This window comes from Rosa rugosa, chromosome 4 (assembly GCF_958449725.1).
Source record: "Rosa rugosa chromosome 4, drRosRugo1.1, whole genome shotgun sequence".
In the NCBI taxonomy this organism is placed as follows: Eukaryota; Viridiplantae; Streptophyta; class Magnoliopsida; order Rosales; family Rosaceae; genus Rosa; species Rosa rugosa.
The window spans coordinates 40,245,145-40,261,838 of NC_084823.1; the positions used below are offsets into that span (position 1 = coordinate 40,245,145).

Consider the following 16,694-nt stretch of genomic DNA (forward strand, 5'->3'; position numbering starts at 1 on the left):
TAAAATTGAATTGGGTTCCTAGTAAAGTTTCTAGTTTCAAAGGAAAAGCATCCTTTCTTTTTAATTTTCATTCATTTAAAAATAAATAACAAATAATTCATCTCATGATGATGATGATCTGAGAAAGTAGAGGCAAGAAATGAAGGCAGTGCGCAATTGCACAAACATTTAATATATAGGACAGAAAGGCGATAGAAAAAATAGTTATATTCTACTTCCCTTTCTCTCAGGATCTGTTGTACTGGTAGTTGGGACTTTTTCTTAGAGCTTCTCTCTCTCTATCTCTCTCTCTCTCTAGAAGGGTAGATAGATCGGAGATGGACTTGCTGACTCTTCATATATATTTTTTTCTTTTAATTTTTGGGAGCAAGGCCAAGCCTGCAGCATATATATAAGCACTCACTTCGATCTGTCTCATAGATCAACCAACAGTCATCAGTGTCTCTCTCACTATCTAGCTGATATTTCCAACACCACCCAATTTAAGTATCTCTCTCTCTCTCTCTCTCTCTGTAGCTAGAAAGTTTTCTCTCGGCGACAAGTGATATGGCTCCAAAGAACGACGGATCCACAAAAAAGGTTATGAACAAAGGAGCCTGGACTGCAGAAGAAGATAGAAAACTTGCAGAGTACATTGAAATCCATGGTGCCAAGAGGTGGAAGACTGTGGCTTCCATAGCAGGTCTAGTTCTCAGTCCTAGCTAGATAGCTAGCTAGCTGTACCTAGTTTTAGCTACTTAAACCCACAAAGGCTTCATCACGTCTTTCACTAATTAATGGTTAATATTTTTAATGCTGCAGGTTTGAATCGATGTGGAAAGAGTTGCAGACTGAGATGGTTGAACTACCTGAGACCGAATATCAAGAGAGGAAACATATCTGATGATGAAGAGGACTTGATACTTCGTCTTCATAAGCTACTCGGAAACAGGTTGGTTAGTCCGGCCATCATCATCATCATACAAATGCATTCTCAATGTGACAATGGAGATGTTATGTTTTCAGACTGTCAATCTAAACTTGAATTGTCCAACTTGTGTAGGTGGTCGTTGATTGCCGGTAGACTCCCAGGCCGAACAGACAATGAAATAAAGAACTACTGGAATTCACATTTGAGCAAGAAAATAAAGCAGAAGAATGAGAAAGCTACATTGGCTTCGACAGCGCAAGAGACTAGTACCACAAGTACTACGACCACTACTCCTCCCCAGAAGGCATTAAACGAGACCATTAGTGCTCCAGCAGACAAAGACGAAGAAGAACGAGTAAAGTTAGGAACAAGTTCGGATGGTAACTTCGATGTGAACGAGTTCTTTGACTTCTCCACTGAAGGCTCGTATGGGTTGGAGTGGGTGAACAAGTTTCTTGAGCTTGATGAAGACCCCATGGCTGCTGCTTACAGAGAAAATAATAAGGTGAGCATTGTGTAATTAATTATAATGAGTGTGGGTTTTCTTTTCCCATTTCAAGAAAAAAAAAATGAATAGAAAAGAGGGAAAATGAAGACGATTTGATTCTTCTGTGTACAATTTTAACGACAATAAGTGCTCAGTCGTTCTTTTAATATGTGTTTTTGTGGCCTTAAAAAAACGAGTCTCCTAATCCGGAGCTACACCACCGAGTTAAGTGGTTCTGTGGCGCCCCATTACAACAAGACAAAACTGTACGTAGACGCCATGTGTACATGTCTATTCTAACAAGTACAGCATCTGACTTACTATTAAGCTTGTGCATATCATCATATACAGTTCACTCAACATCGAGCCATCAAATCTTTGGTACATAAGTGTGTTTTTAGCTCAACAGTTGTTGAAGCTAGTAATTAAGAAAAAGTTGGCCTTGAGCAAAAAGATGATATGTCGGGGTAAATGAGTTCTTGTGTGAAAATTATGTTCTCAGTGTATTGTGTAAAACGTACGTTCTCAAATTAGTGATTTATGCATGTTATTACTTATTATAACATGAGTGTGTTAAGCTGAATTTGGAAAGAAAAAAAATCATGATGATAGTGTCTAAATAAGTACAATTTGAACCCAAAAGACATCAGCATAGGATCCAGACTCTATAAACTAGCTTGTTGAATCAATTATTTGGTGCTTTTAAAAAAAATATAATTCAAGCTGTCAATTATGAATTATCTATGAGTTTGATTAAGGGTTATTCCGAACATCTTTTATGTGAAATTAAATCTTAAAAAATCTCTCAGATCTTTATAATTGATTTGACCAGCCTCTTTGACTTTTTTTTGTTTTTCTTGACTCGCCGATTCTTAAACAGTCAATTAATTTCACCAGATTCTCTTAAAGTTGCTCTCATTTAAAAAAAAAAAAATGTCATTGTCAAAACAAATTTAAACAAAAGTCATTTGTGGTTCCTCCTTTTCCCTTTAAACTCAAATATATGCGCGCGCTCACCTAGTTACCTCTTGAGAAAATTTACTTTACTTCAAGAACACAATAGATGCTCAAGTAGTATTATATGATTATGATTTTCTGTTCCAATCGATCTCTTCAAAGTTGAAATCCTCCAAGCTATAATAATTAAAGAACTTAGTATTTTATCATACAGGCAATGCCCAAGGAAAGCCAGAGTCAACAAAAATCTAAGTGCCCTTAAGAATTAGCAGCAGCGGCAGCAATCAAGGCCACCATTATCATCATCACCATGACATGTTCATATGTTGGTTTATTTCCCACGAAGAAAGTAAGCTTTATAATTGGTGCATCGTTGGTATAGATTACAGAGTCAACTTTGTTGTTTTAATTGAAAGCTTGAGGTTTATGACTCTACTTGTTTAAGTTCTGCCCACTGGATCTAGAGGAAGAACTTCTTGAGATCGATTCTGTGTACAATATTCAAACCAAAATTTGACATTTCTATTCGGAGTTTTTATTTTTTTATTTTTATAGTTTTTCTAGGTATGATGAGTCATGAGTGGCAACGCGAAATGAGAATATTTAACAGAACTACACAAGTATGAGTAAGAGCATTACTCTATTTCACACAAATCCTCTCCTAAGAAACGTTATATTTGACATTGATAGATGACAACATTTAAGACTCTTGCATCAATGTGGTGGTAGCAAATTAGGGTCCAAAATGAATGATTATTTATGTCATTGTTTCAAGTGAGGACACAGCATGTACCGTCACATCATTTTTTGACTCGGACATAAAAAGAATATTTAGAAAAGGTCTCCTTTCGAGTTTTTAAACGGCAGTGATAGTCTTTTTGGCTGGTTGGTTGAAAATTGAAAGTTGGTAGCATTAGGTCCTATCATGACATTAGCTAGCAGAGTAATCACATCAGACAAGCAAAGTGTAGTTAAAATTTGTAGATAATCCTGTAGATAAAATTTGAAAGCATCAGAAAGGGTTCACAAGAATTGAAGTGGAAGGAGACACCAAATTAGTCATTAATACGGTTAATGGAGTCTGCCAACCACCTTGGAGATTATTGAAGTTGATCCAAGATAATAAATCTATTGCCGCCAATTTTGCTTCTGTTTCGTTCAAGCATGTTTTAAGAGAGGTTAACTTTGTAGCAGACTTGTTTGCAAACTTAGATCATGCATACTATGATGCATCACTTGGATTGATAGATAGATAGCTGAAGCTTCTAGAGCTTTGCACTTCTAAACAGTGGGTGCCCCCGGGACTTCCGAATTTCTTGATATATAGTCTTTTCGCATAAAAAAATAAAATAAAATTTGAAAGCATCAAAGTCATAACTGTTCATATATAAGAACCTACATGATCGGTATGCAGGTCAGGTTATATAAAAAAAATTGTTCGAAAATGATTTACATGTCAGCAGCACCATTTACAGACTTTCAACTCAAAATATTCTCCAACAAAAGGAAGACACCATCTGTACATAAAGAAAACATCAAAATCGCACCCCACAATAAGAACCATCTATCCTGTATGGCTGTATGTATATAACTTGTTTGTGAGAATCTCAAATGTTTGTTCCTAAATGATTTCAATTTCAGCGTCAAGAATTATTGCTTAATTCTAGAACAAAGGCAAACTCAACTTGTATAATGGAAACATATAGGGTCATCTGTATATGGTATAAAGGGCAATGATCAGAAAATTGTAATGGAACATCAGAGCTTTGTTTGAGAAGCTATGGAGACTCGATGCATTTCATCTTTCCTGCAATGGATGAGCAAATCAATGTTGTATTAAAAAGTTGGTCACACTCATTTCAGAAATTAAACATCAAATATACTACACTACACTGAGTACAAACAATAGAAAATACTCTATCAATAAGCTTTTTTTTTTTTTAATTGATTAGCAGATCAAGGGATGGTGGCTTTTCTCTGTATCCTGAAATGCAATCCAGGACTCTTTTTTTCTCCTCACCTATTGACTTAAAAAAAAATAATAATAAAAAAAAAGGGCCACATAGACGCAAAGCCCCTACGATGCATGTGACAAGAACCCATATGCTACCAGCACTGCAGTCTCCTAAAAAAAATAAAGACTATGGGAGTTTAGATCTATTAGTCACAAGCCAAAGAGTTGAGCATCCATTTGCATTATTAAAAGCATACCTGCAGTAAGAATTTTCAGTTTGGCATCCAACCCCATCATCCCAGAAAATATTCATCCATGTTTCAGTTCAAAGAACTTGGGACACTAACCATGAAACAACTGTTGCAGGCACCCAGTGCTGGTTGAAGTCCTTCATAATATTAGCAGTTGCTTCCCTTCTTGGACTTGCATCTTAGTCACTAGTCTTGCTCTAAACAGCTCCTCATTCGAACTAAACCTATTTTGAGAAGTTAACATCCTCTAGAGCACTTGTTAAACATATACTAGGATTCTGGGATTTGAATCTGGCTCAATCTGCTTAACCAGATGGAATGCAGAATCATATGGAATAAATCATATCTGATTGGCCTTCGATTCCAAAGAAAATGCCTTTTCACCATTTTCACATTTGTTTGCATAGCCATGTATCTTCTCATAGGAATAGCCAATAAAATCTCTCGTAACTTGGGGATATCCTTCTCAGCCACAATAACAGAAAATTTGCTCCAGTCTAGCACGTCGCTCAAAGGAGGGGGGAAATTATCTGCAATTATCACTGGGACACACTCATAATATATGGCTTCAATGATCCTAGGGCTGTTCACTTCATACCCCATTGGGCAAATACAAAATTTACTTGACTTCATATGCTGGATATATGACATCTTTCGGGAGATTCTAGAGGGCAGAGGCCCATAGATTTTCATGTCCTCATGTTTGTCCCGCCAGTACTTGAGAAGTATCGGGCGGACTCTGCCATGCATGTGTCCTGCAAAGAAGGCAAGGAGTGGGCGCTGTGACACTCTTAATCCACCAATATTTCTAAGGGGAACCCTGGGGTTCCTAATATTAGTTTCTGGCAGTGAAACATCCTTCCCAGCAACAAAAACTCCTTCTGAGGTGTCAGCGTTGCATAGAGCTTTTATTGTATTGTTGGCCAGTTCCTCGTGCTGAGTAAGCGTGTAAGGCCCCTGCAAAAGGTCGGAACAGGAGATATTTTAGATAAGTATAACAGCTGCATGAACTTGTATATGTTGATCTTCATAAGAAACAGCTATAAGCTGAATGATATTTAATTTCAAAATCATTCTCAAATTACAAACAGACATTTCCAATCAGACTATAAAGTGAGAATTTCAAGGAACATATGCAATAAAAGATGGGAAAAAAAATGCTAATTTTGTATTTCAACTTTCTAGACCAATTACTACAATCCACACATAATATTCAAAGACATACAAAACAGTACAACAGATCATCAGGAATTTGGTACTCTTCGTGGGACAGTAACAAGGAAATAACAAGGATCAAAGATTACCAACCCAGTCATGGCAAGCAACAAGAAAATGATCTGTCCCATGTGTGCGATTCCAGAAAGGATACTTCCCAGCAATCATGTTCACATAGTCTCTGAGGAATATTGCCAGTGGTTTAATTTGATGTGAACCAGGTACATAAAGCTTCAACTCCAATTGGCGCATGCTGTAAGGAAGATAAAATAAGTGAGCCTTTTCTGGGTCTCTTGTGACAAATTGCCTGTTTCCCTCCATCAACCTCATGAACCATCCTTCAGAAGCATAAATTCCGTTGAGATGAGGTACATGAAATATGGGCCTTGACCCATCACTGTAAATGTAAACTTTAAGTATCAATTCCATCAACTCATAGCTCCTGAAATTTAGGAAAAATAATGGTCAGCAAAGCATGCTTCAGTATTCATAAGAAAAGGAAGTCCGGTGAACCCAATATTTGAGACATTCTGGTAACTATTATTAGATATCCAGAAAATAGAAGACCTAGTCATTAAGAGACATTATTTGGGAAAGAAAGAAAAAGGAATTGAAGTTGAATCTGGATAGACAACCAATATGGCAGTGTGAAATGAGGCTAGATTAAGGCTTCATAGTATCATAGGCATTAATGAAAACATGAATGACATTTCAAAATGGAACTAAGCATATGAAATTCTATGATTTCCCTTTTTCTTTCCAGTCTTTATCTAGATAATTTCACACCTCAATTGCTATGAAGAGTGAAAAACATAAGAACCTATAAGATTTTCAGAAACTCTAATACTGAAAGCCATCTTTAAGTGTCTCAGAAAGACTTTCAAATTAATTTCTATATATTCACTAAATGATGGGGATCAAGTGTTAATTAATAGAGAAGATATAAATAATATGAAATTTTGCGTTTGAAGACATCAATTTAAATCTCGGATATTTTACCCTAAAGGCATGCATGCATGTTACCTTCCTTCTGATAAAGTATGAGCTATTGACTAGAAGTCAAGAATGATGAACGAAAAATAGTGACAGCACCGTGAGATTACCTTTTGAAAACAGACATATTTCGAAATAAAGGGGCATATAGATCAGGATCATCAATAACTTCAGGGGCATGATCAATCTCTTTCTTCGCATACACAAGTGCCTCATTGGGTGTCAAGGACCAAATGAATTTCTAAAATACATGTGATAGTGGTAAGAATAAGATAACTAGTAACATCTTCCTGTACTGTAATTCAATGGAAAAGGAATAAGACTACCTGCAAACGATAAGGCACATGCATACGTGGAGGGTCAGGAGGAGGTATGACCTTTGACATGTTATCTACATTTCCACCTTTCTTTCTCCTTCTTGATCTCCCTGTAGGAACTGTGCCAATATATGGCATAACTGGAACTGAGAGATTCAACTTAAGAGAAGAGTTTGGTGGAACAATGGGAACTTCAGCAGAAATGAGTTGCAATCTTTTGACCCTTCCCTCACTAAAGGTCTGATTAAAGCTCCTGATACTGTTCAATGATTCGTCTGACACATTTGCAATGGGTAGGGAGAGGGACCACATGTCAATTGGATCAGTAAGTAGAAACATTTGCAGAATCACACCGGCTGTTGTCATAAAGGCCCCAGCAAAGATTAACCTTTTCCAGTCAATTTTTAACCCAGCACAGAGCCGGAAAAACTCTTTCATTATGATCACAGCAAAGCTCTGCAATAACTTTTTCATCTCATTGTACTACAAGGCCTCAACCTTGCCAACACATGAAAATGTAACAGAGATGATCCCAAAAACCATATAATGAGCATACTGTACAATTCTCCTCAACCCTCAACTAAAGGTCTGGTTTTGGAAATCCCACCTTTCATAACAACATCCCCACCCAAATTTCGATAATTTGAGGTGCTTGATAATGTCCAAGCCTTAAATCCCTCACCCCTCCGAAAGGTATAAACTCCACAAAAGTTGTATAAAAGCAGTTTCCTGGTACAGAATCAAAAAGAAGATATGTGAGAGAGAAATTAAAGGAGTAGTTACAACTTACAAGTTGACAATGATTGTCATTCAAAATTTTGCAGTGACCAAAAGAAACAATTATGGGAAACCACAGATCAGAAGTCCGAACACAACAGAAATGGCGATAAAAGGAACTGACTTCCACATGAGCATTACAGCACAGAGAAACTAAAATCTTTATGACCAAAACAGAAAAAGAGAAACATAAATATTTTATGTTGTGATAACATATACATAATCCGGCTCTATCCAAAAGCAACTCCATAACAAAATTCATTCATTACATTTACGTTTCAAGCTTGGAGCAGAATTTCATCCTAAACTGTCAGACCAAAACTACTTAGAATCTTAACCATATTGACTTCTAACCAACTAGACTAAACACTACAATCAAATAAGCCAAGCCATCAAATCCAACAGCCTGGACCAAACCCAATTTGGTAAATTCAATTTTCCACCATTAACAGCAAGCCAAATCGTCCTTCATCTTCATCACACAAAAATACCAATAACAATCTACAAAGTATTCATCTTTTTCAATCATTCTTGACATTGGTTTGAACAAAGCAGAGCCCTTTGGCGAAAATCATCTTAAAATATCAATTCTTGATCAAACTTCAAAACCCAGTAATGGAAACTAAGCAATTAGCACCATTTTGATACGTAACCAATAAGCAGAAGGATGTAAAAATTGTACCTTGATTCAGTGGAGCAGAAGGGCAGCTGATTTGAATAGAAAGAAGTGATGGGATCTGAGCAGCTTCAATGGAGGAGAGAGAAGAAGGAGGGAAGAAGAAACAGACACGCTAACGGTTTCTGGCGTTTTGGCATATGAATAGCTTTATTTGAATATTGACTATTGGAACTTGGAAGCAAATCAGGCTGGACCAAACTGATAAAGTAATGACATAATATCGAAAAGGTCAAAAAGAAAAGCCTAACGTAAGAGGAGGGGAAAGGGAAGCTAGCTTTATAATTGCCACGCTGCTCGGCTTTAGGCTTTTATTATGTGAATAGGTTAAACAAAAGTCATCATTAAAAACCATGGTTTACTTGCTAATGATGCGATCGACGAGGTTAAAGTTCTACGAAATGAAAACCTTAATTTGGGGCATCTTCCATTATATAGGCCAAAAGCCAAACGGATTTAGCTACAGATTTAGTTTTTTTTTTTTTTTTTTTTTTTTATTACAAGGAAGCCCGAAGGCAAAGGACAAAAACCTAAAACACAATTAGTCTTGGTTTGGACAAACCCAATAGATCAGCTTCCAGAAGAGGCACAACATCAGTAGGAGGAGAGCTAAAGAATCTGCATCCAGGCTCAAACCCATGCCCAATATTTGCTAACAAATCAGCCACTGAATTACATTCTCTGTAGACATGGATAAGGGACACATTCCAATCCCTACTCAAGAGTTCCTGACAACTTGCCACAATACTATAAAGAGGATGGAGATGAGCAATGGGAGAGAGAACCAACTTAACCGCAACAAGTGAATCCATTTCAATTTTCAATTGTCTACACTCATTCTGCCAAGCCATTTCCATTCCTTTAAGAAGCCCCCAAAGTTCAGCCTCAACAACTTGACCAATGCCCAACTTGACAGCAAATCCATTCATCCATTCCCCCTTATCATTTCGAAGGGCTCCTCCAGCACAAATAATCCCTGTATTTTTGTGACAACTACCATCAACATTTAACTTAAACCAATCCTTAGGCGGAAATTGCCAACACAGCTGAGCCATCAGTCTTGGAGGTTTAGCATGTGTAATCATATTTGCTTCAAAATAATCTCTGGTAGACTGATGAATGATTAAACTAGGCCAAACTGGAAATTTAAAAGTATGATCCATGATGATGCTACACCTCCATTTCCAAATATACCAAAGCCCCATAGCAAAATAGCAACACCAAGGAACCTCGTATTGCATTATCACAGAGGATTTTAAATTGACAAGCAACCAATCATTGAAAGGAAGAGTGTAAGATGAGGAGAACTCACTTGTAGGATGGAGGGCAGGCCAAATCCTCATAGAAATATTGCAGTCTTTGAAAAGATGGTTCAAGGATTCCAGTGGGAAGCCGCATCTTGGACAACGAGTATCAGTAGCCAAACCTCTACGAACTCTGCCGTCATTCGTTAGCAATCTATCATGCACAAGGGTCCATAAAAAGGTTTTCACCTTATGAGGGACTTGAAGCTTCCAAATAAAGTTCCATAGCCATGGTTGGTGTTCCAAGTACAAAAACAGAGAGTGATAAGCAGTTTTAACAGAAAAGTTACCATTCTGTGATAACCTCCAAATGATCGTGTCATCACCACTGCGAATACCTCCTGCATGCATACTCAAAATTTTTAACTTCACATCCTCAGATAAAAATTCTTGCACCCGGTGTAAATCCCATCCACCACAATAAACATCACACACTCTTAGCCCTTCGAGATTGGGAGGAATAGGCTTCAAAGCTATAGCAGCCAAAACACCAAGACCTGTCCAATTATCATTCCAGAAGGAAATTTGCGTCCCAGATCCAATCCTCCATTTAGACCCCTGAGGGAGCAGTTGAGCTCCATAGAGGATGCCTTTCCAAGTACTAGAACTAGACGGAAAAGGTGATGTTAGCTTTCGCAAAATGCAATCATCTTTGAGATATTTTTTATTCAAAGCCTGGGCCCACAACCCTTGTTCCTGTTGCAGAAGCCTCCATCCTGTTTTAGCTAGCATAGCCTGATTCATCATACATGTCTTCTTCAAACCCAAGCCACCATAACATTTAGGTTTACAGACTGTATCCCACTTCACAAGATGAATTTTCTTCTGTTCTTCAGTGTGCCCCCAAAGAAAGTTCCTGTTCAAACGATCAAGAGTATTACAAATGGACATAGGAAGTCTTACTGATTGCATAGTATAAATTGGTAGTCCAGCTGTAACCGATTGAATTAGGGTGTGTCTCCCAGCCATCGAGAGGGTGTGACTTTTCCAAGAAGTGAGTCTGAGTTGGACCTTCTCCACTAGGCCTTTATAAGTCTCAGGGGTAACTCTTGAGTGTAACAGAGGCACTCCAAGATACTTCCCTAAGTCATCAGTTAATGGAGAACCACAAATGTCTGATAATTGAGCAGCAAGCCCTTCCTCAGTATTTGGAGAACAGAAAAGGGAGGATTTTTCAAAACTTACTTCTTGGCCTGAATTTAAGCAGAAGCAATCAATACAAGAACGCATTACCTCAGCTTGAGAAAGAGAAGCCTCTGCAAATAAGATCAAGTCATCTGCAAAGAAAAGATGGGAGACAGCAGGGCCATTTCTAGAGATTTTCACCGGTTTCCAAGTACCTTGTTCTACTTGAAGATTAATTAAATGCGAAAGCTTCTCCATACATAAGACAAACAGGTAAGGGGACAAAGGGTCACCCTGTCTTAGCCCACTCTCTGGACTGATATTTTCAGTGGCTTCTCCATTAATTATGACTCTGGAATTGACAGAGGTAAAACACTGAATCATCAGCTGTAATAATTTACCCCGAATACCCACTTCCCATAGCACACTTTTAATAAAATGCCACTGTAGCTTGTCATAAGCTTTAGCAAGATCAATCTTCCAAGCCATAAACCCAAGGTTCCCTCGGGAGTTTCGAAACTTATGCAAAAGCTCTTGAGCTACAATAATATTGTCAGTAATATTTCGGCCAGGAATAAAACTAACCTGAGTAGGAGAGACTAGCGTACTCATCATGGGCCTTAATCTTTGCACAATGATCTTTGAGACCACTTTATACAAAGTGTTGCAAAGGCTAATCGGTCGCATCTGCTTCATGGAGAGAGGGCTTGCCACTTTGGGAATTAAAGCAATGAGCGTGTTATTCAGGTTCTCAGGGAGCTCACATTTATCAAAGCACTCTTTAACCATCTTAATAATGTCATCTTTGCATGTTGACCAATGAGCCTGGAAGAACTTTGCAGGAATTCCATCAGGGCCGGGAGCTTTGAGCCCACCAATGGAGAACATACTACTCTTTATTTCTAATTCAGAAACATCACGACTGAGGTCACCAAGATCGCTTGGATCAATTCTTGGGAACATATTAGGAATAGCTTCACTTACTCCTAAAGTATTCTTTTCTCTGAATAATCCCTTGAAATAGCTAACAGCAATAGAATGCAGATCATTTCTGTCAGTCCTCCAAGTGCCATACTCATCTTCAAGCCCTTCAATTTTGTTTCTTCTTCTACGAATAATGGTGGACAGATGAAAGAATTTGGTGTTCTTATCCCCCTCTCTCAGCCATGTATTTCTCGATTTTTGTTTCCAGAAAATCTCTTCACTGGACAAAATCTCATGATATTCTTTCGTCAATTCCTTCTCCAGATTCACAAGAAAAGGAGACTTCCTTTGGCAGAGGACCTTTTGAATACCCGCAAGGCGAGCAATCAATCTTCTTTTTTTCCTAAAGATATTCCCAAAAACTTCCACATTCCATCTCTTCACTGCATCTGTAAACAAGACCATTTTGTTGGAGATTGAAACTTCCTCCATAGACCAATTTTGCTTTGCAAATTCTCCAAACCCCGAGTGATTCAGCCACATTGCCTCAAAACGGAAAGGTTTGAGAGTTAGAGAAGGAGTTTGAGCTCTACTCAAACTGAGAAAAATAGGACAATGATCAGATTTAAGTCTTGCAACGTGCTGAACAAAAGCATCTGGGAACTCATGTCTCCACGAAATATTACAAATGCCTCTATCCAATCTCTCCAAAATCTCTTCCCCATTTCTGGTAGCCTTCCAAGTAAAATCAGCACCAATGTAGCCCATATCAATCATGAAGTTTCTGTCAATCCAAGTTGCAAAACTACCCCCACCAAGAACAGCTCGTCCCCCTTGTTTATCCGCATCTGAAATTAACTCATTAAAATCACCAGCAATAAGCCAAGAGATAGAACAATGGGAGTTAAAATTATCCAAATAGGACCATAACTCTTCACGTAAAACAGGATCAGGACTCGCATAAACAGCAGTGAAGAACCATTGCTTATCTGCAGATTCAGTGACAAGAGAGGTAATAGACTGAAAATTACTATCCACCACTTCAATTTTCACATGTCGTTCATCCCATAAAAGCCAAAGACCACCAGAAAATCCATTAGCATCCTCAATAGCAAAAGACGAAAAGCCCAAAGATTTTGCAACATTTTTAGCTTTGTCTCCACTAATTCGAGGCTCAGAAATCGCCAAAACATTAAATCTATATATTCTTCTCAAATCCTGAATAATATCAGGCAGTTTGGAGTCTGCAGCACCTCTTACATTCCAATATAAGATACTCGACATGATAACAAAGTTTTAAGAGAGTGAAAGCCAAGGGCATAACCCTATCCATGCGTAGTTATAGTTTCCTCCATGGAAGAAGAAACTACACCTACCATATCTGCATTAGAACTACCATCTTCAGAAATAATATCTATACTTACCCCAGATGAGCTAGCACACACCAATGACATTGTACCGCCCATGAAAACATTCTCATCCTTCCCCAGTAGAGTACTCACAACATCATTTGGGTCAGGGGCCTTTGAGGGAGAAGGAGCAGATGAGTTAAGCGCCTGTGAAACAACTTGTGGTTGAATAACAAAGGGTCTAACAGCAATTCCATTGGTTACATCTTTTAGGGCTTTCCTCTGTCGGGTAGGCTTCTTCAAAACTCTCCCCTTAACCTGACTTGGATCAGCATCACTTGTTGCTCGCTCAGTAATAGGGGGAAAGGTAACCTGAGCAGCTTGTTCAGCCGTAGCAGCTTTGCTTTTATTTTTTCCTCTGGATTTGACTGATAGTTTCACATTCAGCATTGGCTGATTACTTTGCTCAATCTCAACTGAGCTTTTCTTCATACTAGTTTTCCCTTGGACTGGTTTCCATATCTTTGGAATGGCAGGGCTGCTTGTCGGTGCCACTAGTCCGGCTGAAGGAACAGATGATCCTTCAATGTCATTTGCAAGCACTTGGAACCGAGACCCTTGATTGTCTACCTTCCTGCTACCAGAGGATTCATTCTTCAAATTATTCTTCTTTTTCTTATAGCTCACATCATTCCATGGCCCAAGGCCTACCACATTGGTACCATCTACATCTTTTACCATTTCAGCAATACTCTGATCCACCGGAGAATTGGAGACAGGAGCTGTCGGTTCCCTGGACACAACATTCTCATCGGTAGCAGTTTTGGTTGATATAACAGTGGCACTATCCTTCTCTTTGCTTTCTGGACAGTTTGCTTTTGTGTGCCCGACAATACCACAATTATAACAGAAAGTGGGCATACATTCATACTCTATTCTATACCAAGTGTTCTTCACCTGTAATTCAGCTCGCAAAGGTTTCGCTAAATCCAATTCAACACAAATTCTTGCATACTTACCTCTTGCTTGAGCAGCAGTATGCAGGTCCACTTTAACAGTCTCACCAAGGAGATTACCAATCTGAGTAAGGGAATCAAGCTTGAAATAACGGATATCCAGTCCAGCAATCCGCACCCAAACAGCTAGATGGGTAACACGATGGTTCATTGAATCAATATCAGACTTCCATTTTTGCAGCGCCACATATTGTCCCGCAATCATCAGTGGTCCACCTGTTAGCACAAATTCCATATCTTCCTTCAACACAAATTTGACAAGAAAGAAATCATTGGGGATATCAATGAGAACCCAAGGACCTTTCAAATTCCATCTTGATTTGAGGCGATTCAGGAGAAAATTGTAGGTCATGGGCCTACCCAGCGGTTTGAGCACAATAGTATAACGCCAAGGCTTGCATAAATCCTCTTCCACCTTATCAGAAAATTGAATTGATGGACCTCGCTCCAGTTCACAAACCGTATAATCAGCCGCTGTGATTGGAGAGATAGCATCCAACCCCCTCACAGAGGGATCACAAACCTCAGTCCCAATCAGTGAGGCTTTGAAGTTCAGAGCTACCGGGATGGGCGCCGGTTCCGGTGAAGCCATCTCCATCTCAGACATGCTCCCTACTGTTTCAAGTCGTGCTCTCTTCTTCCCATCAGAGACATTAGTAGTAGCGTCTCCACCACTCTTCTCACGGGAAGACGAGGCAAAGACGAAGGGAAAGGCCGACGTCGCCACGGTGACAGCGCCGTCTAGCTCTGAGGTTGGCCTTCAAGACCCACGGTGGTTTTGCTCTTCCAAAGTCTGCCGGCAGAGATCACAGCAGCAGAGCTTCAGACACAGCAAGCTCCAGATCCAGCTCCTGTCGGCAGATCTACTGTAGCAGCACGCGAAGCTCAGAGCATCTTTGCTACTGTAGCAGCACGTTCTCTCTCTAGTCTACTGTAGCAGCACGTTCTCTCTCCAGATTTAGTTTACTGAAACAGAATATTACTTTCAGCATATATACCTTTTTGACCTATCAAAGGAGAAGCACCCAGATCGATTATATCTACACCAGGTAAGTACTAAGTAAAGTACCTATGCTAAGTAAGTTCGTGGGGAGCCCTTTTAATGAAGGATCACTAAAATGAGATTATGTGTAAATCATTCATGCAAATTTTCAACTAAATTGAAAATTGTTAAGGAATTCATAATCGTGATTCATCAGTTATGAATATGAATTGTTCATAATTGACAGATTTGATTTGTCCATTGATTTGATCTAGTTCGATACCTTAATGATTAGCAATTTGGAGGAAAATTTTGAAAAGTGATCTACTTGAACATACATAAACATCTAACAGTTGATTCATGGTAATGTAATCGAAAAGTGGGTCTCCTAAACCGTTGATTAGAAAGTCCTCATTAAAATGGCTCCCTAAGTTTGTGTTCTTAATTTTGAGCATAACACATATATGCAAGGCAACTCCTTGTTAGTCGTTTGTTTAGAATAAGTGAGCTCATTTTTCTTGCAATGAGGGTTACCTGTCAGTTTGTGTCGCAGCTTGTGTCATATATGATTTTGGTACAAGACAACAAATAATGTATGTGTCTTCTGGCCATGTATAAGTAATAAATTTCTTAAAAAAATAAAATAGTAACATTATAAATAACACATATATAATAAAATTATTATTACTGAGATGTATAAAGATAATAAATAGATAAAAAAACAAAACAAAAAGGGCCACTAATTTGGCTTACCCAAAAAGAGGCCAGATATGGCCTTCAAAATTTTGCTAGGCTAAATTTTGTTGTTGGACTTTGAGTAATGGCTTATGGTGGGAGTGAGTTGTAAGCCAAAAATGGGTATTTGGCCTTACCAGGGAAGATGCTCTTAGTACGTAGATATCTAATCCAACATTTGATTGTTATACATTAGCCGTTTTAATCTTTGAAATGTTTTAATTTGGCTTGGTGGGTTTTGCTTTTGTCTATCGCAAGTACAAATATTCTTTGAAATATGACACGTGGTAGCTAAGTAGCTCGATTTAAGTTGTTCGGCAAAATGAAAATGAACCTCGGTATATGCAATATAAAAATAGGATTGATATGAAGTTCAAGTCACATATGAATATAATGAGTCATATTTGTTTCGTCCTTTAATACAGTTACAGATTTGGACACAAGTTGAGTATATAAGTGTTGTTATGGTTTTGGAGATTAACGAAAAGAAATCTTCTTTTTTGAAAAAATCATACAGTTCTTATATATTCTCTGTTAGGAATTCGACCTAGAATTCCTCTTGCGGAAGCAGACAAGTGCAAAACAATATAGATAAACGATTGAGAAAACAAACACGAACTTGTTAACGAGGTTCAGCAAAGAACTTTGCCTACGTCCCCGGGCTGCTTGGGTTTCACTATAGAAGAAGAAGAATACAAGAGTCTCTCACAAAACCTCACTTG

The 16,694-nt window shown here is 38.4% G+C and overlaps 2 protein-coding genes across 4 annotated transcripts; one reads left to right on the plus strand and one right to left on the minus strand.

The window, feature by feature from the left end:
* The first annotated feature begins 410 nt into the window (after nucleotides 1-410).
* On the plus strand, nucleotides 411-2,903 carry LOC133741877 (transcription factor WER-like). Its single transcript, XM_062169593.1, has 4 exons — nucleotides 411-682; nucleotides 802-931; nucleotides 1,043-1,415; nucleotides 2,569-2,903. Exons 1-4 carry the CDS (start codon nucleotides 547-549, stop codon nucleotides 2,614-2,616), a joined length of 687 nt encoding a protein of 228 aa, XP_062025577.1. The 5' UTR covers nucleotides 411-546; the 3' UTR covers nucleotides 2,617-2,903.
* An 806-nt stretch (nucleotides 2,904-3,709) lies between these two features.
* LOC133745205 (probable glycosyltransferase At5g03795) lies at nucleotides 3,710-8,764 on the minus strand. Of its 3 annotated transcripts, none has more exons than XM_062173228.1 (6): nucleotides 8,544-8,764; nucleotides 7,094-7,813; nucleotides 6,878-7,008; nucleotides 5,868-6,216; nucleotides 4,656-5,516; nucleotides 3,710-4,161 (listed from the first exon to the last, which is right to left on the minus strand). In XM_062173228.1, the coding sequence occupies exons 2-5, from the start codon at nucleotides 7,556-7,558 to the stop codon at nucleotides 4,830-4,832; spliced, it is 1,632 nt and encodes a 543-aa protein (XP_062029212.1). In that variant the 5' UTR covers nucleotides 7,559-7,813; nucleotides 8,544-8,764; the 3' UTR covers nucleotides 3,710-4,161; nucleotides 4,656-4,829. The 3 variants fall into 3 exon arrangements, with proteins under 3 accessions (XP_062029212.1, XP_062029210.1, XP_062029211.1); XM_062173226.1 differs by having other exon boundaries at nucleotides 4,566-5,516; XM_062173227.1 differs by lacking the exon at nucleotides 3,710-4,161 and adding an exon at nucleotides 4,177-4,479 and having other exon boundaries at nucleotides 4,566-5,516.
* Between the last annotated feature and the right edge of the window lie 7,930 nt (nucleotides 8,765-16,694).